This window comes from Chiloscyllium punctatum, chromosome 10, assembly GCF_047496795.1.
Source record: "Chiloscyllium punctatum isolate Juve2018m chromosome 10, sChiPun1.3, whole genome shotgun sequence".
Classification (NCBI taxonomy): Eukaryota; Metazoa; Chordata; class Chondrichthyes; order Orectolobiformes; family Hemiscylliidae; genus Chiloscyllium; species Chiloscyllium punctatum.
The window spans coordinates 81,661,407-81,685,261 of NC_092748.1; the positions used below are offsets into that span (position 1 = coordinate 81,661,407).

Here is a 23,855-nt window from a genome sequence, read left to right on the forward strand (position 1 = left end):
CTTTGTGATTGCTATGGAAAGGTACTCCGATTTCTCTGCATGTGAACATTTCCTATTGCTTCATTTTAAAAAGCAGCCACTTTTCAATTTTTCCTACCAAAGTGAATTGTTCACATGTTCCACACATTATACTCCATGTCCCACTTCCTCCCACCTACTTAACCAGTCCTTTAGCAACCTCTCTGCATTCTCCTTGCACTTGCTTGCACATCTAGATTTCTATCAGTAGCAAAATTGGACATTGCACCTAAGTCATTTCCATTAAAATTTTATAACCCCATTTGTAAACATTTGACCTGCTGACCTGAAGAGACTATTTACTATAACTGTTTCCTATCCATTCCCTAATCCTCAATATTATTCCTAACCCATGACTGGAATACTGGAGGGCCAACGGAGGTAGATGGCAATGAGAGTTGAAGTCAGAATCAGATGAGCCATGATCACATGACAGAATGAGCTCAAGGGGCAAAATGGCCTACTCCTTCTCCTGATTCATATGGTTGAATGAGCTCTAACCTTGCACAACAACCTCTTGTGGAACTGCACTTGCCTAGTTGCATTTTCATCTACCTAACTATAGCCAGAATATCATTGAAATCGTTTGTCTTTCTGCTTCTCTCTACATTAATTTTGGTTTCACCCAGATAAGTATCCTTGCCCCCACCCTGTTTCTCATCCATATGCTGCCCTGCGTGATATAATCCAAATGAAGTATTTGTTTTCACACATACCCTGATGATACACAGCTGTAACTCATCACCATGTCCTTGTAAAATCATAAAACCTCTCATCCTACAAACAAAGTCACATCATCACTCAGCAGGAGAAAGTGAGGACTGCAGATACTGGAGATCAGAGCTGAAAATGTGTTGCTGGAAAAGCGCAGAAAGGCAGCATCCAAGGATCAGGAGAATCGACGTTTCGGGCATGAGCCCTTCATTCCTGAAGAAGGGCGTATGCCCGAAACGTCAATTCTCCTGCTCCTTGGATGCTGCCTGACCTGCTGCGCTTTTCCCGTAACACATTTTCAGCTCATCACTCAGGAGGGCCTCAGTCAGCTACTTAGGTATTTAGTGCTTCAAAATCATGGCCACAGAAATTCACACAAGATAATTATTCAACCCCCTTCGTACACCCAGACCAAATTCACATAGCACTACTTACAACCCAACTGCTGAAAGCTGTAATATGTATAAATGACAACTTTCACCACACCTACCAACATCATCCTTCTCCCTGATAAAAGAATAGTATTAAATCAGAATGTTCATATTTGACGCCAAGATGTGCTTGTGACCTCAAGATACAATCACCAAGACCACCCTTTACCACCTTCATAGCTTGAGACAGGGGTGAATCGGACAATTATTCTGATGCAGAATGCCTCACCCAAACCTTTGTTACCTCAAAACCTGCACTACTGGGTACCTTCCAGATTCTATCCTCAGTTACCTTGAGATCGTTCAAAAAGCAACAGCCACTGTCCTGCTTTATACAAAATGCCATTGACCCATCACTCCTGTGCTTGTCAATCTACTTTAGTTCAGATAGTGCCACCTGTTGGCTGAGAGATTCTACACTGATATCCACAGGCTGGCAACATTCTCTCCATATGTGTTAGCAGCTTCCAGAAGTGGAAGCCGATGTGGCACACACAGAACCTCTGAACTGCACAGACACTTGAAGTGAATGTTACAGGCCGGAGCCAGTAAGCAGCAGTATCCAGTGCATGCACAAGAGAAGGGACGCACAAGGCTAAAGAAATCTATAACAGAACACAACATGAGAAAACCAGACATGGTGTATGGGACAAAAGGCCAAAATTCCTGGATGGTCTGAGAAGATCCAGGTAAAGTTAATGACCACCTAGTGGTATTCTTGCGGGACTGTTAATCCAGAGACCCTAGCAATGTTCTGGGGACCTGGGTTCAAATCCCACCATGGAAGATAGTAGAATTTGAATTCAATAAAAATCTGGAGTTATGAGATGAATTAAATTTGTTGAATGTCAAGAAAAGCCCATCTGGTTCAATAACATCCTTTAGGGAAGGGAACAACCACCTTTACCTGATCTGGTCTACATGTGACTCCAGATGCACAACAATATAATTGACTCTTCACTCCCCTCTGGGCGGCTGGGGTGGAAAATAAATGCTAGCCTAGCCATTCTTTAAATGAATATTAAAAAAAACCCTAATATGGTTGGAAACTCGGGTCAGGATCAGATCGGATAGCAAGGTTGCAAACAGCCTGGTAGTTATTGGTGGAACAACGAACCTCATCAGAAAATTGACCACACAGAAGGGGCCATTCACCACAACCTGTTTGGGCTAGTCAACGATAACCTTCCCACCCATCACCCTGAAGGCACAATTCTTCACATAGACATTTATGTACTTTTTAAATGTAGTGAGAATTTCTGCCTCCACTGCCCTTTCAGGAGTGAGTTCAGATCCCCGTCACCCTCTGGATGAAAAAGCTTCCCTACAATTATCCAACCAATTACCTTAATTTTACACATCACACATCCATTTTGATCACTCTAAAATAAATAAATTATGCCTGCCTATTCTTAGCTCCTTCTGTTCCAAGAAAAACAGCCCCACATCAACCTTTACGCAGAGGTGAAATTTTCCAGTACTGGCAAAATCCTTGTAAATCTCCTCTAGACTCTTTTCATTGCAAAAATTCCTTTCTTGTAATCTGGTGACTGGCCTCAAACTCTGAGCGAACAAGTGTTTTCTACACCTCAAGCATAACTTCCTTGGTCTTCATGACTTCGAGGTGCCAGTATTGGACTGGGATGGACAAAGTTAAAAATCACACACCAGGTTATAGTCCATCAGGTTTATTTGGAAGCACTAGCTTTTGGAGTGCTGCTCCTTCATCAGGTGATTGTGGAGGTTAAGATTATGGTCACAGAATCTATAGCCAAAGGAGTCCAGTGTCATGGAGATGTGATACAGTAAAATCTTAGATTAAAACTTTCATCTTTTATAATGGGATATGCTGGTTTCTGTTCTTTGCTATGTAAATCCCAGAACTTTTAAACTCATGTCACACTACAGGTGACCCCAATGCATGATATACTCACTCTCTCACACATACACACACACATACTCCAGTATACTCTCACATCCATGCAGAACCTCCCTCATACACAAGCTTTCTCTCATATGCACATACATACAACCCCGCACTCACACCAACACACACACACCCTTTCACTCACTCTCTCTCTCACACACACACACGTATACTCAATCTGTCACTTCTTCATGCACACACATATAAGCTTATGGGATGAATTTGATTTTGAGAATTACATTTCATTTTGCTCAAAAACTGTATGAGTCCATGCAAAACTATACAGAGGGTTTGTCAGTCTGACGTAACATTGGGACACAGACAGACTTCACACCTATTTTTTGAAAAGCTGAACTATCTTGAAAATGTAATTTAAAAGTAGTTCTGGGATTTACATAACAAAGAACAGAAACAAGCATATCCCATTATAAAAGATGAACGTTTTAATCTAAGGTTGTTTACTGTATCATTTCTCCATGACACTGGACTCTTTTGGCTATACATTCTGTGAGCATGATCTTAACCTCCACAACCACCTGATGAAGGAACAGCACTCTAAAAGCTAGTTCTTCCAAATAAACTTACTGGACTACAACCTGGCATTGTGTGATTTTTAACACCCTTGGTCTTGTATTCCATGCCTCGTCTATTAAAAGGAAAACATGTCATTTGGTTTCTGACCCACCTCAAACTGTCCTTAAAGAACTTGTGACACTGCCCATGGTTGCTCTGTTCCTCCACAATACTCAATAAACTCCTAATTGTTAAATTGAATTGGTGATGAAAGAATGCAGTTTGTGAAGGCGTTGAGATCTGAAGAAACCTTATGCAGCTTTGATTTAAGTCACCTCAAACATCATGCTTGCTTTTAAAATCTTGCTGCCACCAAATTCCTGCAATCAAATAGCACCCTAGGTTGCACCCTAATCAAAAGTGAATCTGAAACACTTGTCTCAGGAGGTGCAAGTGGTAGCAGGACAGCCATGCTGAATTTTAATTATTCTTAATTACAATACCAATCATATCTGGCATGATCAATGCTGTTCATTACACTATATCTCTATGCACATGACAGATAATAATACTCTTCCCACTTAACATATTATTCCAGTTATAGCCTACAATCCCTATTTAGTTAGCGCTGTGGTTTAAAAAAATGATCTTACCCATATCATTCTGTCAAATGATAACTGTGTGTGTTAGCTATTCTGAACTTGGTAGAAGTTAACATTTTATTTAAGGTTAACCATCTGCTTTCATTTAACTTCTTGTGTGTTTTGATGAGGTTCTCTCTAATTCACTTTGCTACCAAGAGTATTGCAATTTCTGTCATCGTCATCTCAATACTGGAATACCAATCACTAGTATTTTACTGATGTTCAGAACGGCAAGGGATGGCAAGGAGAGTTTTCAATCTCATGTTTAATAGCAAGGTCATGAATGGACAGTCTACCAACATCAACTTTGTTCAGAAGCTGAATCAAAAACAGATAGGAACACTGTAAAAAAGTAGTAAGCCAATCAACTCAGTGAGACTTTTGCCATTCAAACAAGTCATGGTCCATTATCTTCACTACACCACCTTTGCCCACTATCCCCATATCATTTGGTGTGCTTAGCATTCAGAAAACTAAGTTCTGTCTGTTAACAACCCACATTAATTGCTCAGTCAGTAGACATCCCTCCTAAAGGAGAGGAAGCAGTGGTTTTTGACCCCATTACACCTACTCTCAAGACAAAAACACCACCTGAAAACACATCAGAATCACTTTCACAAGGTTGAGCATGAGTAATATTTTAGTGCGCACAGTGAGACACATCAGCAGTAGAGATTTAGCCCTGCCATGATTTAAATGGCATAGCACTGAAATACTGTTAACTTAATATATAATACTGTTAACTTAATATAACAATACATAAACTTGGAATGCATTTTATTAACTATGTAGTTGTCAACATAAATGTAAATTAAAATAATTATTGTCAGTAAATTAGGTCATAAGATTTAGAAAAAAACTTGCAATAAATTTTTAAACATTAGAAATATCCCCTTCATAACTCAACTAATTCTTGATGATATAAAACAAAGCTTACCTGAATTGCTTTGATGTCTGAACAGCTTGTTTTTAAAATGTTAATTTCATTCCATAATTCTTTCTGCACATACTGTTTGAACACACAGTTAACCCAAGGATGTTTAAATTACTTTTGGCAGTCAACAATTAAAGTCTGTCCCGACTTCAAATAATACTCACTAAACAAGTAGTTTAGATGGCTTGCCTCAGCCCAGATCACATGATAGAACTGGCAATTTATCTTGCTACAAACCCTGCCATTGGTTGCTTTGCATTTCAATTTTTAGTCCAGTAAGCTCCCGAGAAGTAGGAGACGATTTCAGTATAATTTCTAGCTTCACTTTCTCTTATGCAAGATACCACCATGGAAACTTTTGTTCTCTCTGATCACTCAGAAGCTACTTAGTCATTTTTTTTCAACAATCTAGCTGAAAAGCATCCAACAAAATTAAGACATGTGAATGAACAATTTTCTGGAGACTGTTTGTTGAATAGGTATAATGGTTTGAAATTTAACAGACAACTTGTCAAAAAGGCACTTTAATTCAAGCATGGACTATTTAAACTGATACCTGTTGTTTTTTGTTCCCCAGCTATTCTTTTGTTTGAACTGAGAGGGCAAGTGATTAGTACATATGATTTTTCTCTTCTGGTTTCAAGCACAACTGAAGCCAGAGGTGAAAGTGAATAGTTTAGTTGAGTCAAAGAGACGCACAGAACGGAAACAGACCCTTTGGTCCAACCTGTCCATGCCGAAAAGATATCCTAACCTAATCTAGTCTCACTTGCCAGCACTTAGCCCATATCCCTTTAAACCCTTCCTATTCATATATCCATCCAGATGTCTTTTAAATGCTGTAATTGTACCAGCCTCCACCACTTCCTTTGGCAGCTCATTCCATATACGCACCACCCTCTGTGTGAAAAAGTTGTCCCCAAGGTCCCTTTTAAATCTTTCTCCTCTCACCCTAATCATATGCCCACTAGTTCTGGATTCCCCCACCCCAGTAAAAGACCTTGTCTATTTATCCTATCCATGCCCCTAAGGATTTTATAAACCTTTTTCAGGTCACCCCTCAGCCTCTGATGCTCCAGGGAAAATAGTCCTAGCCTATTCAGCCTCTCCCTTGAGTTTTCATCATTTACATTCCCATTGTAAGGAAATGGACAAATTTAAATTGTGGCATGTACAAATTGCCCTCTTCTCACCTCACAGTGCATAACCAGCCAGAAACAGGCATCTAGCTTCACTGTAAATAGTGTGTGAATCTGCCCCAAATACTTAAATGAACTGAACAATCCTGGAAGATGGACTAAGGTTAGGGGCACGAATGTCGGGTTAGTGGACCACTCTCCGTACTTCCAGAGAGAACAGGGCCACCATGGAAATGTTGCTCCCATGTTTCACATTGCCTTGTAAATAAACATACAGAGGTAATGGAATGAAAGAAAATTATTGAAGAAAATTTAGCAAAAACTAGTTTGCATAGTAAATGCAAACGTGTCCAAAAACAAGGTATTTCAAGTGTAACTCTGGATTGAAATCAGCTGAACTACTTAAGAGTCTATGGCTTTTAAATGTTGATCTTTGTAAACATGGATAATGTATCTTTGTCAGATCACATAAATCCTGTATGTGCAACTGTGATTTCTGACTGTACAGCATACATAAGGGCAGCCCTGAAGGCAAAACTTGTCAAACATAGTTAGCAACACAAAACTCTCACACATAACAATATCTGTAGGAAGACTATTTTTATCCACAAACGTTCCACAATAAATGTGCACATTATCATGCACCTATCAGTTAAACAGTTGAGTCAATGAACATATTATATCATTTACAGTTCAGCTGGCTATAAAAGTAGCAGAATTGTGTTCACATTTTGAGACAGATAATTACTAGATCAGTTTTGGTATTAATTAAATTGATGGTTGACAAAAATGATCAACAGTGATATTCAGCATACCTTGATTTCTGAGCTTCATTGAACTTACAGTGAAGAAGGGGGGCCATTCATTCCATCATGCCTATGGCAGCTCTTTGAAACAAACATCCAATTAGTTTCACACGACTGCTCATTCCCTAAAACACGCAAATATTTTCTTTTCAAAATTTATTGTAGAATCTGCTTCCAATTTATTCAAGGAGTGTGTTCCAGATGACAGCAACCCAATGATTAGAAAAAATTGCTCATCTCCCCTCTAGGTCTTTTGCCAAATATCTTAAATCTGGTTATTTATTCACCACCAATGGAAACATATTCTGCCTAATTTATCAAAACTCCTCTCAATTTGAGTACATCTGTGTCCAGAAGAGCAGACCCCTTTAAAGAGATTTGCATCTGTAAAGTGCCTTTCACAGCCATCAAAAAGCACTTTGTAGGAAATTAAGTACTTTTGCAGCATTGTTACTTATGTAATGCAGGAAACGTAACAACTACATGTACACAGCCAGCAAGCTCACAGACACAGCAACGTGATCAGATAATGTGTTTATTGCTATGAAATTAAGGGATAAATATTAGCCAAGTATATCTGCCCTGCTTCACTTCAAGTAATGTCATTAGTTTTCTTGAATGATCACCTGAGGGGCCATATGAGACCTCAGTTTTCTATAAAGAACAAAGAACAGTCCAGCACAGGAACAGACCCCTCAGACCACCAAAACTGTGCCAACACATGATGCCTTTTTAAACTAAAAATCTTCACTCTACATGGTCCGTATATCTTTATTGCCTGTCTATTCATAGATCTGTTAATAATACTCCTAAATGTTGCTACTGTATTCATCTCCACCACCTTATACCCTCTGTGTAGAAAGCCTGCCCCTCACACCTCCTTTAAACTTACCTCTCTTTTACCTTAAGCCCAGTAATTGACATTCCCACCCTGGAAAAAAAGACTCTGATTATCCATTCCATACATGCCTCTCAATTTTGTAAACTTCTATTAGGTCACCCCACAGTTGATCCTGTGACATTCAACTGAAAACACACTAAATTTGGCCAGAGAAAAGTGACGACTGCAGATGCTTGTGATCAGAATGGAGAGTGTGATGCTGCAAAAGCACAGCAGGTCAGGCAGCATCAGGAATTCCTTATGAAGGCTGTATGCCCAAAACATCGATTCTTCTGCTCCTTGGATGCTGCCTGATCTGCTGTGCTTTCCAGCACCACACCCTTGAACAAATTTGACCAATCTCTCCTCATAGCTAATATCCTCCAAACCAGGCAACATCCTGGTAAACAATTTCTGTACCCTCTCCAAAGCCTCCAAAAGCTTCTTGTAGTATGGCAACCAGATCTATACACAATATTCCAAATTTGACCTAACTAATGTTCTTTACAGCTGCAACATAACTTGCCAAAATTATAGTCTATGTCCCAACTGATGAAGGCAGCATACCATATCCCTTCTTGACTACCTTCTTCACTTGTGTTGTCATTTTCAATGAACTGGGCACACTGTACATCTAGGTTCCTTTGTGTGTTGATGCTACTAAGGGTTCTAGCATTTACTGTATACTTCCCTCCTACATTAAGTCTTCCAAAATGCATCATCTCACATTTATCCGGATTAAACACCATCTGCCATTTCTCTGGCCAAGCCTCCAGCCTATCTATTTCCTGCTGTATCTTCTGGCAATCCTCCTAACTATCCACAGCTCCCCCAATTATTGTGTCATCTAAAAAATTACTAATCAGACATCTTATATTCTCCTCTAAATCATTTATATGTTTTCCAAACAACAGGAGTCCCAGCACTGATCCCCACAGAACACCACTGGTCACAGATCTATAAAGAAAAGCACCCTTCTATTGCTATTCTGTCCTCTAAGACTAAGCCAGTTCTCTATCCATCTTATCATCTCATCTTGAACACCATGTAACTTCACCTTTTGTATCAGCCTGCTCTGAGGGACCTTGTCAAAGGCCTTGTTAACATCCATTTGGATAACACCTGCCCTCAATCTTCTTTGTCACTTCCTCAAAAAAACTCAAATCAAGTTTATGCGACACAACCTTCCCTGCATGAAGCCTGTCATTAAGCTGCATTTTTCCATGTGAGTGAAGCCCAACCCTCAGAATCTACTCCAACAATTTCCATACCACTGTTGTAAGGCTCACCAACTTGTAATTTCCTGAATTATTCTTGTTACTCTTCTTAAACAAAGGAGCAACGTTGGCAGTTCTACAGTCTTCTGGGACCTCTGTGTTGAAACAGTATGCAAAGACTTTTATCTTTGTGACAAAGCCCCATCAATTTCCTCACCTGCCTCCCTCAGAATTCTGGGGAAGATCCCATTAATTCCTGAGGACTTGTTTATCTTATGCTTTTCAAAACACCCAACAGCTCCGCCTTTTGTACACAGTTATGAAGATGTGGGTATACCTTTAAGAGAGTTAAAAGCAGCAGAACTACCAGACACAGCACCACATGTTCTTAATAAGGCAACAATGTAACACTGGGTTGAACAACTTGATTAGTTCGTTGCCTAGAGACAAAAACAAATTTGAACTTGGCCAATCGGTTTAAAGTATACCCTGACAAAATACCAATTTCCAATCAAGTTTAAATAGAGTATATTGACAATCTTGAAAGCCAATGACACAATCTGATACTCTGGGGTATCTGACAGGAGGGAAATTGAACAGTTGAGAGGAGAACTGCCAAGTCCTGCCATGTAACAGACTGCTTGAAAAAAAATCTCTCTCAAAAGTACCTTTATGATCAGTAACATGTGACACAGAAATTCCTAACAAGGAGAACAGAAGACACAGGAAGATCCGAAGACATGAACCTAAAGCTGCCTGAATTTGAGTTAAGAAGTGTTGTTTTGTAAATCTTAATTGGGAGTTTTATCAGACTAGTAAAAGGTAGGTTTTAGTAAATTATACTCTTTTATACTTTAAGAAATAGAGTTGTTAATTTTTGCTTTACATAATTCTTGGCCACTCGAATTTTTACAGATTACTGCACGGGATAAATCTTTTCTGTGTTGCTGGTTTTAAATTAAGCAGGAGAGTTTACCCCATGTCGTAACAAAACTGACATGGCCTAGAATGTCAACATACTCCTCCCAAGGCTCATCACCCACCATGCCCTTCTTCTTTGTGAATACTGAAGCAAAGTATCTATCAAGGACCTCACCCGCTTCCTCCAGCTTTAAACATAAATACCTCCTTTATCCTCAAATGGACCTACTCTTTCTCTGGCTACCCACTTGTTCCTTGTATAAACACTTGGGATTTTCCTTAATCCTGTTTGCCAAAGACAGTTCCTGGCTCCTTGTAGCATTCCTAATTCCTTGTTGGAGTTCTTTCCTGTTACCTTTGTATTCTTTAAGGGCTCTGTCTATCTTCAGTTTCCTCAACCTTACATATGTCTCCTGTTTCTTTTTGACTACACTGTCAATTTCACTTGTCATTCAAGGTTCCTGAATCTACCATCCTTATATTTCATTCTCACAGGAACATGCCAATCTTGAACTCCAACTAACTGACCTTTAAAAGATTTTCACATGCCTGTTGTAGAATTTGTCTCAATCAGCTGCTCCCACTCCCTGCATAATACTGTGATATTGCTTCGTCCAATTTAGTACTTTCACCTGAAGTCTACTCTCATTCTTATCAATAAGCAACTTTAAAAACTTACAGGATTATGGTTACTGCTCCTGTAATGCACCTACAAGGAAACTTCAATCACTGCCCAGGCTCATTCCCCACTACCAGGGCTAGTATGACACATTTCATAGGTGGACGATTTGCATATTGCTTCAAAACAAAACGCCACTTTGGATGCACTTAAATTCTCCCCCCGCCCCCCCCAAGCCCCTGGAACTTAGCACATTACAGTTAATATAGAGAAAGTTAAAATCACCCACAACAACAACCATGTTGTTTTTAAATTTTTTTCATAATCTGTCCACAGAGCTGCTTCTCTATAACTCATTGGTTGTTGGGAGGTTGATAGTATAATGCCATCAAAAGTGATTGCATCCTTCTTACACCTGAGATCTAATCCTATGGCCTCACTGGATGAGCTCTCCAAGGTGTCCTCCCTCAGCAGTCTACCTTTCCGTGTCCCTGGCACTTTTCCCAGCTGTCATTAGGTGCATTACAAATGTCAATTAGTGTCCTATTACCAGTCTGCAAAATTCTAAGACAAATGTGAGAATGCAAATCACTCAGATTGTGGCTGACTGCACCAAGTTTTGAGGTCACCCTTGTATTGATGGTGCATTTCCCTATCCATGTGGCAAATGTTTGGTGCATTTTCTTAACAGAATTAAAAAGCTATCAACTTAATAACAGGTGGGGTCAATGCAATTTCTGTTGAACACCTTGAAGGGGTTAAATATTTTATAGTCAATCAGTCTTTTGAAGTAAATATATTTGTTTCAAAAGTGAAAGCAGAAACCATTAAATGAAGAAACGAGCTGACCCTAAATGCATGAGGATGCTGAAGTTAGGAGCAATTAAAATCACAAATCACTGAAGGCACCTGCTTCAATAACTGGGGAGAATATTAAACTAAAAAGAACACAGCTAATGGCAAATGCCAAATCCTCAGTACTTCCAATCCACCCTGAATCTCATTCTGGCAGCAGCAGGAATCCATTTCTTTAAAGCTGCTGCAAGATTCAATGGATTAATTCTGTCCCACGAAGCAGCCAATGCTGTATCAGTTGCACGATGTTAAGAGATCAGTAGCATTGAATTAATTAAGCATTGAAGTGAAAATGAGCTCTATGTACATGCACATTTCTGTTGAAAATTGCTGACTACTAATGGTCTTGCAAGTAGCTTTACAAAGATCAATGGTGGTTTTATAGGGAAGAGTGGTGTGTAGAGATACATTGTTCAAAATTACACTCTCATTGACAAGGTAAAATTAGCTTGATTTTAATAATGTTCATTCAGCTCCACATTCAATGCTGTAGCTCGTATCTAACCAAGGCACTTGTTTATCCTGTTAATGTTATAAATGTAATAACACCCTTCAAGAATACATACAGAAAATGACCAGTAGATTAAAACAAAGACAAATAGGGAGAAGTAAGTCTAACTTGCCAACAAACTGACTTATTAACTCATTTTGGGTGTAATTGCAACTATCATGTTTAATCCATCATTCAAAACTGCAATTTAAATTAGGCTAAATGAAAATATTCACATGATGTGTTCTGAAGTCTCCCTGGCAGTAAGTGTGGGTGGTTTGATTTAAAGAAATCAATGGAAGACTTCAATTGTTATACCAAGAAGATGGTGCAAAGTATTTATGCTTGGGGTCAGTGGCAGTAGTCTTGGAGTTTACAGACTGTTGACTCTAAGGCCTCCAAAGTCATGAATGAAACTCAAGGTATAATCATGGAAACATCTATCAAACCAAAATGCGTGCAGAAACCTCAACTGTCAATATGGTAAAGATAATGCTGGCATTGGAGGGGTCCAGAGGAGGTTTATGAGAATGATTCTGGGATGATGGGCTTGTTATAGGAGAAGTGGTTGAGGATTTGGGGTCTGTACTCAATGGAGTTACAACTTATCGAAAAGACAGGGAGGTCGGCAGAGGGGGTGGGGTTGCCTTGTTAGTTAAGAACAATATTAAGTCTATGGCACTGAATGACATAGCGTCAGATGATGTGGAGTCTGGGTGGGTGGAATTGAGGAACCACAAAGGCAAAAAAAAACCATAATTGGAGTTGTGTACAGACCTCCTAACAGTGGTCAGGAGCAGGGGCGCAACACGTACCGGGAAATAGAGAAGGCATGTCAGAAAGGCAAGGTCACAGTGATCATGGGAGACTTCGATATGCAGGTGGACTGGGTAAATAATGTTGCCAGTGGATCCAAAGAAAGGGAATTCATGGAATGCTTACAGGATGTCATGGAACAGTTTGTCATGGAGCCCACAAGGGAGCAGGCTATTCTGGACCTTGTGGTTTGCAATGAACCAGACCTTATAAAAGATCTTAAAGTAAGGGAACCCTTAGGAAGCAGCGATCATAATATGGTAGAGTTCAGTCTGCAGTTTGAAAGAGAGAAGGCAAAATTGGATGTAATGGTGTTACAGTTAAATAAAGGTAATTATGAGGGCATGAGAGCGGAACTGACAAAAATAGACTGGAAGCAGAGGCTTGCGGGGAAGACAGTAGAGCAAAAATGGCAGGAGTTTGTGGGTATAATTAAGGGCACTGTACAGAGGTTCATCCCCAAGAAAAGAAAGATTATCCAGGGAGGAATTAGACAGCCATGGCTGACAAAGGAAGTCAGGAAATGTATGAAAGAAGAAGAGAGAACCTATAAAGTGGCCAAGAGCAGTGGGAAATCAGAAGATTGGGAAGGCTACAAAAACAAACAGAGGATAACAAAGAGAATAATAAGAAAGGAGAGGATCAAATATGAAGGTAGGCTAGCCAGTAATATTAGAAACGATAGTAAAAGTTTCTTTCAATATATAAGAAACAAACAACAGACAAAAGTAGACATTGGGCCACTTCAAACTGATGCTGGAAGGCGAGTGATGGGAGATAAGGAAATAGCAGGAGAATTTAACAAGTACTTTGCATCAGTTTTCACAGTGGAAGACAGGAGTAATATCCCAACAATTAAAGGGAGTCAGGAGGCTGAGTTGAGTATGGTTGTCATTACAAAAGAGATAGTGCTAGAAAAGCTAAAAAGTCTTAAAATTGATAAATCTCCTGGCCCCGATGGGATACATCCTAGAGTTCTGAGAGGGGTGGCTGAGGAAATAGCGGAGTCATTGGTTGAGATCTTTCAAGAGTCACTGGAGTCACGGAAAGTCCCGGATGATTGGAAGATCGCTGTTGTAACCCCATTGTTCAAGAAAGGATCAAGACAAAAGATGGAAAATTATAGGCCAATTAGCCTAACCTCGGTTGTTGGTAAAATTCTAGAATCCATCATTAAGGATGAGGTTTCTAAATTCTTAGAAGAGCAGAGTCTGATTAGAACAAGTCAACATGGATTTACTAAGGGGAGGTCATGCCTGACAAACCTGTTGGTATTCTTTGAAGAGGTGACAAGCAGGTTAGACCAGGGAAACCCTGTGGATGTGGTCTATCTAGACTTCCAAAAGGCCTTTGATAAGGTGCCACACGGGAGGCTGCTGAGTAAGGTGAGGGCCCATGGTGTTCAAGGTGAGCTACTGGGATGGATTGAGGATTGGCTGTCTGACAGAAGGCAGAGAGTTGGGTTAAAAGGTTCTTTTTCAGAATGGCAGCCAGTGACGAGCGGTGTCCCACAGGGTTCAGTGTTGGGACCACAGCTGTTCGCATTATATATTAAAGATCTGGATGAAGGGACTGGGGGCATTCTAGCGAAGTTGGCTGATGATAAGATGATAGGTGGACAGGCAGGTAGTACTGAGGAAGTGGGGAGGCTGCAGAAGGATCTAGACAGTTTGGGAGAGTGCTCCAGGAAATGGCTGATGGAATTCAACGTGAACAAATGCAAGGTCTTGCACTTTGGCAAGAAGAATAAAAGCACAGACTACTTTCTAAACGGTGAGAAAATTCGTAAAGCCAAAGTACAAAGGGATCTGGGAGTGCTAGTCGAGGATTCTCTAAAGATCAACATGCAGGTTGAGTCTGTGATTAAGAAAGCGAATGCAATGTTGTCAATTATCTCAAGAGGGTTGGAATATAAAACCACCATTGTGCTACTAAGACTTTATAAAGCTCTGGTTAGGCCCCATTTGGAGTACTGTGTCCAGTTTTGGTCCCCACACCTCAGGAAGGACATACTGGCACTGGAACGTGTCCAGCGGAGATTCACACGGATGATCCCTGGAATGGTAGGTCTAACATATGAGGAACGGCTGAGGTTCTTGGGATTGTATTCATTGGAGTTTAGAAGATTAAGGGGAGACTTAATAGAGACGTACAAGATAATACATGGCTTGGAAAGGGTGGATGCTAGGAAATTGTTTCCGTTAGGTGAGGAGACTAGGACCCGTGGACACAGCCTTAGAATTAGAGGGGGTAAATTCAGAACAGAAATGGGGAGACATATCTTCAGCCAGAGAGTGGTGGGCCTGTGGAATTCATTGCCGCAGAGTGCAGTGGAGGCCGGGACGCTAAATGTCTTCAAGGCAGAGATTGATAGATTCTTGTTGTCTCGGGGGATTAAGGGCTACGGGAGAATGCGGGTAAGTGGAGTTGAAGTGCCCATCAGCCATGATTGAATGGCGGAGTGGACTCGATGGGCCGAATGGCCTTACTTCCACTCCTATGTCTTATGGTCTTATGGAGTTTAGAAGGATGAGGTGGGAACTCACTGAATAGAGCGGAAGTTGAGAAGATGCTTCAACTAGTTGGAGAGACTGGAACCAATGGCAATGCCTCAGTGTGAAGGGACATCACTTTAGAAATGAAATGAGGAGGATGTTCTTCAGCCAGAGGGTGGTAAATCTGTGGAATTCATTGTTCAAAGAGGGCTGTGCAGGCCAAGTCACGGAGTCTATTTAAGAAAGGGATAAATAGGTTTTTGATTGGTATGGGGATCAAGGATTATGGGCAGAAGGCAGATTAATGGGTTTGAAAAAAAACTATCAGCCATGATTGAATGGCAGCCAAGTCGATGGGCCTGCTCCTGCATCTTATGGTCTAGCTACCCCTAAGATATCTTCAAATAACTGAAACAGCTGTAGCATCTATGTATTTGCCTATTGAATCTCTTGATTTAGTCTCCATCTTCTTCAATTTGTATCACACCACTAGGATCATTCTCTAAGATGTGATGCTCTGTGACCTTTTATATAGTTGCAACCAGTTTCAGTTTTCCCAAAGTCTTAGTGTCTAATCTCACAACAACAGAAATGACTAATAAAGATTAACTGGAGATAAAACAAAGGTGCTTATCTGAGGTAATAATTATTGGTTAGATGTTGCCACAACTAACAAAGCCAATTCGCAAAAGGAATAGTCTGAGCAAAACAGAAATTGACTCAATGGTGCTCATCAAAATAAAACAAGATAAAACACAAACTAAGTGATGATTTTGATTCTTACTGATGCCAAGATCGGATGCTGGTTACTGAGGAGGAAGGTCATGGAGAAAATAAATTGCAAAACAAAGAGGAATTGTTAGATTTTAAAAGGAAGGAAATTGACACATCAATTTGATGGCGACACTCAGCAATCAGAATGGCTGCATCTGTATGTTGATATATTTGTAAACAAGAACAATGTTTCAAAATACTGTTGCAACAAAACTGTTAATGTGTGCGACCCAAAGGTGAATTGTACCAGCTTGGCAAAACTTTGTAACTTCCTTCTGTCAATTTGATCATCTTTGTTACATGGCAATATCATCCCACTGGTACAGCTGTTCCTTGTTTTAACAAGCTAAGTATATCCCTTATGTCCTTGAATGTGTCTGAAAGCCATATTTGTACAGCTATAATAGTATGTTAAATGAAATATTTTTTAACCCCAGAGTTCATATAATATATATATATATTTTAAAAGAACAAGACAAAAGTTCAGTGACCGGTCTGTGTTGAGTGTACTATTCTCAATCATGATGGCAACTGATTCCTATAAATGGAGCATTAAACTGGAAAGGTAACAATAAGAAAGAATTCCTGATCTTTACTGCTGTCCAGTGGCTCCTTTTGAATTGCGCACATATGTGGACATTTCCTCTTTTCTGTTTGTTTAAGTTTAAACAATCTATAGTAAAATATAGGTCAGGTTTCTTGAAGGCAGGAAGGAATCAGGGCTATCAGTATCAACAAGATACATAATTGGTGGTCAGGAAAGAGGAAGACAGTGAGCGAGGGAGAAGGTGGTTTGATCCTTGGGAGCAGGCAAGCAGGACAGTAATTACCTTTCTCTTAACAAGAGATGTTTAGCATTTAACTTTCCCTGAAACAACAAGCACAGGTTGAAAACAAACTAACACCTGTTTCAAATACACAAGCAAAAATTGCTGGGAATACTCAGCACATTTGGCAGCCTCTGTGGAGGAAAAATGGAGTTAATGGTTGGAATTCAGAACCATTTTGAAGAGGATCACTGGACCTAAATATTAACCCTACTTTCTCTCCACACATGCCGCTGTTCCTACTGGATTTTTCCAGCAATTTCTTTGTTTTCTGATTTCCAGCATCTGCAGATTTTTTTGCTTTTCTTGTTTAATGTAACACCTGTTTCAACGCGAGGTAAAGGGTGTCACTTTGGTTTTAAGTAGAAAACTATTGTTAAAAAAGAAAGACATTTCATTAAAGCTTTTCATCTTGAACTCATCAGGACTATTTGCAAGCAATATTAACATAATCAGAAAACAAGTTTCACTGGTTGGCAAGTGGGCCAAAGTCATTGAAGTCTTTAAGACAGAAAAAGGAATTTTGGTCCATCAAGTCTGCACCAGTCAAAAACAGATTCCTAACCACTCAATCCAATTTTTTAGCACTTGGCCCACACAGCTTTCTGTGCCTTAGCATCGTATGTATACGTTTAAATAATTCTTACATGTTATGAGAGTTTCTGCCTCTATCATCCTTACATGCAGTGAGTTCCAGATTCCCACCACCCTCTGGATGAAGAAGGTTTCCTCATATCACCACCTCTAAGCTTCTTGTCCCTTACCTTAACACTACACCGACTCTTCCCCCCCTCCACCACCACCATTCCCTCTGTCATCATTAATCCCTCCATTATCCCACAACCATTACCCTCTGCTTACTGCTATTCACCCAATTCTGATCTAATTAGCCAAACTTCTTTGGATCCCATAGGCTCTTACCTTTGATATTGGCTGCTATCATAAGTTATATTATCAAAAGCATTGAAGTCCACTTAGTATTGCCCTCACCTATAGACCTCTTCAAATAAATCAATCAAATTGATGAGAAATGATCTCCAATACATAGCCATAGAAAATTCACCAACTAATCTCTGGTTCATACCTCAGGGTGATATCTTGACCAAAGTCAGAGTCAATCTGTTTGGTTTAAAATTTAAACTTCAAGCTGGGCAGTTAACTGTCAATCATCTAACTGGTGCAGTCTATATGGTGATAATGCTATCAAAGTCTTACATTGGATGGCTTCATTTTAGGGTTATCAGTTTGAGCCACTTCTTATATCAGCTAAGCTTATGATTTTCCAGATAGAGTGATTAGTTAGAACATTCAAAATCTCACCAATAACCATTTTTCTGGGTTTGCTTAGATTTTTTCGAGCAAAGACATGTACAAATGAATCAGATTTTTGCAGTTAGAGCACTATTTCCCGATGCTGAATATGTGACCTTTTCTGTCATGTGGTGTTACCCAAAATATTTACATCTTGTAGTCCAGCCTTCATCTTTCTCCTTCCCCTCCTGGAAATATTTCGCCTTTTCTTCCTGAACTCTGATGTTAAACATATACTGGTCATAAATAACATTAGTCAAGGGGTAAAATAGGTCTTTAAGGCTTTCATAATTTTTCCAGTCTGGCTGTTCTTTTCTCAGTAAGGTCAAAGGTAAAAACAGCTTGCAACACTATGTCCCTCCACACTGAAACAGTTGTTAATTTGATTTGTTCAGCCTTCTGTTTCACTTGGTGTAACTCTCATTGTTTTGCTATTTAAACTGGAAGAAAGTCCAATTTTGATTCAAATCACTTCTCAGTTCCACAGGAGCAGGGATTGGAAAATTAAAGCCATACTGACTCACCTAGCAGTACAAATTTATAATTGTTCCAGTTACTGCCCTTTGTTTCTTACACTAGCTGATTTTCCCACAGTTCTCAAAATCCAAAAATATTTCAGCTGCACCCTTCTGACACGACATCCCAAATGCTGGCCTCCTGCTCTGTACAGATAGCAACTATATCAGGATTCTGTGGTGGCTTCTGAATGAGGGACAGACTGAGTGTGTAATGAAATAGTGTCATAAGTTAAGTTCCTTCCCAGGCTTAAATATTGGCTAAGAGTCAGTCTCTCGAATAGACATTCGACTAAGTTAGGTTGCACTGTTAAACAGAGAACTGCCTGGTAGTTATCTGTCAGCTAGCTGAAAGTGATCTGTTTATTTGACATTGATCACTGTACCGGGCCTCTTGTAACACAATAGTAACATCCATAACTCTGAGCTAGGATGCCCAGGTTCTGTTCCCACCTGTTCTAGAGGCATGTCATAACAGGTTGCATAGAAAAATATTTTTCCAAAAAGGATGCTACGGTACAGCAATCATGTACCCCTGAGATAGAAGGCCTGACTTCAAGTCCTACTTACTCCTGAAGTGCAACATCATCTCTGAATAAGTCAATTACTTACTGTACTGGGGCTCATGGTGCAGTAATAGTGTCCTTGCCTCTGGGCCAGAAGGTCCAGGTTAAAGTCCACCTGTACCAGAAGTGCATAAATAGCTCTGAACAGGTTCATTAGATAATATCTTAACTATTATACCAAGAAACTAAACTAGCTAGTGACTCAGTAAGGCTCTCTACAAAAGACCGGTTTTTCAAACCTTCTGGTCAGTAAGGGACACACAGCCCAAGTGATATGTATAACAAATAGAGTGGAGAATCAGATTCATATGGGAAAGAGGGGCTTGAAGCATGGTTATTACAATGAGTAAAGTGGATTATGTATCTTCCAGATTTATCAGTAGTCATAACTATTATGTACTAGGCAGTTACTAGGCTCCAGTCAGAACTAGAGTAAAAAATTCCAAAGCTACAAAAGCTTAATGTTTGAGCATATTTAAGACAAAAATCAATGCTTTTCTGGAGACTGATAGGGGTATAGAGATAGTGCAAGAAAATGGCATAATGGTATGATCAACTGTAATCTAATTATAGCCAAAACAAGCTCAATAGGCTGAATGGTCTACTTCTGTTCCTATATCCCTAGAATGTCACATGGCTATGGCAACTCAATGTACACGCTAGTGTATAAATGCATTTCCCCAAACAAACAATCTGATTAAGCAAACTGTATTTAGTAATTAAGGGCAAATCAAGTGGCATTGAGATTCTTATGATAATCATATGCATGCACATATACATAAATTTACACAGTATTATTTATTTAACATACAGCTGCAAACAGGAGACCATCAAAATTAAAAATTCATTTTTGAATTGTGAAAAGATAAAATGACAGTGTTCAGGAGTCTGCCTCTTAAATGAAAATTCTTGTCTTTGTAAACAATTGTGTTTCGCATAAAGTGCCAAAGCTTGAAACACCAGATTGCAAACTTTTTTATGCAGCTACAAACCAATTACTTAGCTACTTTTGAAACAGATGATCAACATTGAGACTGCATCTAGTTGGTACACTTTTGATCAAAATGCAAAGAGAAAAGTTATATGAATCAAGCTCAAACAGTAACCATGTTATGTTTTGAGGAATTGTATAACATCTTTAACAAAAAAAGATTTAGCATTGAAACTAACCATGTTTGACATAGGAAGTCTGGCTCTCCACAAAAGCAGGAAGTTCAGATTAAAAGTTGCAGGCATGAGGAAGAATATTTCACTTCAAACTGCTGTACGCTGTAATCAAACTCAGTTTGTACCATTAATTGAATAAAGCACAATTGCATTTTTTTTTAAATCATTTGCTTTCCGACAATTCTTCTATGTTACTCTTACAGCATTTGTTAGTTGCAATTCTCTAAAAATACCAATCTGGATGATGTGGTCTCATTTGCTGCCTTTTTATTGTTAGCTCCTGCTTATTTTTAACTAAGAAATTATTCTAACATTAGCGAGGGGAGAATTCTCCAAATATATAGAGTGTGAGCTCTCAGAGGAGATTAACAACATTTCAACAAATCATCACTGCGTATTTAATAAACATTGGAAAGCTGACATTATAACAAAACCTGCTGAAAGTATTTCAGATTAAAATATGTTTTGACACAAACAAATGACTATTGAAGTAACTGTTAGAAATCTCTTACTACCTGGCGACGGCATCTCTCAGCATCAGCCTAAACTCAGGTTCTTCTGAGAGGAACATCAGCGAGACTGTCTTCTTGAATGGGTTCTGAGACATTATCAGTACCGTTGTCTCTCTGACCGGTGAGAGAGAGTCCTTACAAAAGCTGCACAAGAACTGATTTTTTTCATATATACATAATATATATAAAGCATTAGACTGGTCTCACACTGTGCAACTCTGAATTAGTCCACATGGAGCCTTCATTACTCATAAATTTCAATTCTATGCAGAACATATGGGTTAAGCTACACCAACAGTTTCAGCCCCCTTCATTCTTGTATGACAGATTGCTTCCAGCTACATAGCATGTGGTATTTTGCACTTTTACTGGGAAGGATATTTCTTTCTCGCCAAACATTTGCAAGCATCTGACCTACATCATCATGGAGACAGAATCGCCCTTTAATCCACTGCCAAATAACTACTCGCTGAAACCCAGAGCCCTGCCCTAAAACAGGAAAGTTATCATGTGATGAGGAAGGGGTCCCTCCCTTCTTTTGCATGATACATAATCTCGGATGAAAGCCACTTCCTAATAATGCGGCGAGTGATAACATATTTTAAAATATAATCTAATCAGGAAACAAAATTTGCTGCACAGATTCAATACACTACTGCAGGCAAAATAAAAAAAATTCAAACTGTGAAACAAAGTAACATCAGCAGGGATTATGAAAGGGAGAAAAGTAGCAGGAGAATCACACATCTTTCACACAAATCAGATCTCTCAATCAACAAGACGGTAACTATTACAGAAAATAACAATGTGTCATTTAAACACACGTGCGAAAATCACCTTACACAAAATCAAAGTAGTAAAATAGACAGATGAAGCAATTCACTAATTGGTATGTTTTGTCCCCCACTTACCTGTAGTTGAATCGTCAGAAGCATTTTCAGTGACTTTCAGTTAAGAACCAAATCTTGTGGATACAGCTGGGTCTTCACTATTCAGTTGAAGAGCCGAGAAAAGATCCCAACTTTTCAGAAAACACCACATTGTGAGCCAGACACTTAACCAGCCAACAGTGAGTTTTCAAGGAATCCAAAACCCTAAACGTAGAAGGTCTACCCACCAAAAGCTAGTGGCCTGCCAGAGACTGGTAGCTCTATTGAATGACAATGCCAGTGGCCATGGGGAGGCAGTGCTATTGCTGTTGCTATGTGTAGAAGTCACAGAGGAAAGAAATGGAGGGAATCATGGAAAGGTAGTGGAGAGGATTAGTGAATTGACAGCAAAAGAAAGGGCATGGCTCTTGATTCCAGCTTCTTCAGGTCAGGCATTTGACCAGAGACCAATCTCTCCCCAACTCTTGGGAGACTGCAAGCAAATATGCCTGTGTCTAATGTTGATGATGATCTTGAACAAACAAGTGCAACATGTTCTCATTTCTCACTATCCATTTGCTGAAAGCTATTGCCAAATTGACATCAACCTTACACTACAAATCCATACACAGTAAAATTTTACTTGACTTTCCTCAAAATCACTTCACAAGGGTCCTTAAAAACAATGATGAGTTTTACCCCATATAAAAATGAACCAACTGGAGCCACCAACATTCCTGGATTATGCAGGATCTCTAGGAATGAACACTTAATCTCTCAGGCACATCTGTGAGAAATCAGATAAATCAGTAAGGTCACCAATTTTGACCTCTTCAATGTTGTCAGATTCCACCATTGCCTCAGTTTAACTTTAATTGAATCTTTCGTCCATGTTTTTGCTGCCTCTGGGCCTGATTATTTCTGTGTACTCTTGGCCAGCCCTTCACAAAGACTTGAAGTCATCTGCTACTGTCCTAAGTTACATGAAAACTCGTTCACACATCACCTCATGCTTGCTGACATACGCTAGCTCCTGGTAAAGTAACATCTCAATTTTAAAAGTCTCATTCTTGTTTTCAAATTCCCTGTGGCCTCATCCATCCCTAAAGCTGTCCTCTCCTCCAGTCCGACAACTCTTCAAGATTTCTGCACTCTAATTCTGGCCTCAAGTGATTCACTAGTGCTTTATCACTGGTAGCCATGTCTTCAGCTGCTTGGTTTCTAAGTTCTGGAACTCCCTTTCTAAAATTTTCTGTCCCTCTGGCTGGGTTTTCTCCTTTAAGATATTTATTAAAACTTTTCTCTTTATCCAAGCTTTTGGCCATGTGCTCTAATACCACCTTGAGGCACTGCGCAATCTTGTTTTAGAATGCTCATATAAAGTCTCTCAGGATATTTTGTTATATTTAAGGTAATATGTAAATGCAAGGTAATCTTCTTGTTGTTGTTAGACGTGGAGCTCAGAAAATATTCCAGTTATGGCAACACCACACAGAAGTCAGTTGCTGTTTATGTTGTTGTACCCTTAAAGCCAATAGAAATCAAGCATATTACTGCAATTAAATTTCATATTAACAAGAAGTAATATTGTTGTCTCCCTCCCTCAGATAGCTCAATTAAACTACCAGTGTTCAATCCTCGACAAAGTTAATAACTCCTCACACACACATCACTCATGACATGGACATCTTTTTTCCCAAGGCTTATCCGTTCTGTTTTTGTGTAAGTAATGACACTTCACTAAAAATGCCATGTAATGCATCAACCACACAAGTAGGTGTTTCTTCTAACTGCTCTTTTTAAATTTTCTCTAAAATAACAATTTATGAACTTGCATTACTTTGGAACTTCAAGCATCCGAAAGGCTTTTTTACATGTGAGCCATAACAGTCAGT

The 23,855-nt window shown here is 39.4% G+C and overlaps 1 protein-coding gene across 10 annotated transcripts in view; it reads right to left on the reverse strand.

The window, feature by feature from the left end:
* The window catches only part of nckap5l (NCK-associated protein 5-like), a 753,060-nt gene that overhangs the window by 350,897 nt on the left and 378,308 nt on the right, over nt 1–23,855 (reverse strand). Inside the window, exon 1 of one of the 10 annotated variants that reach the window (XM_072579648.1) lies at nt 21,095–21,282. The exons of 8 other annotated variants lie outside the window; for them this stretch is intronic. In XM_072579648.1, the coding sequence (XP_072435749.1) occupies nt 21,095–21,186 (92 nt within the window). In that variant the 5' untranslated portion in view covers nt 21,187–21,282. Of the gene's footprint in view, nt 1–5,184; nt 5,271–21,094; nt 21,283–23,855 lie in introns of those variants that run through there. One more of the 10 variants, XM_072579650.1, reaches the window with a different exon arrangement.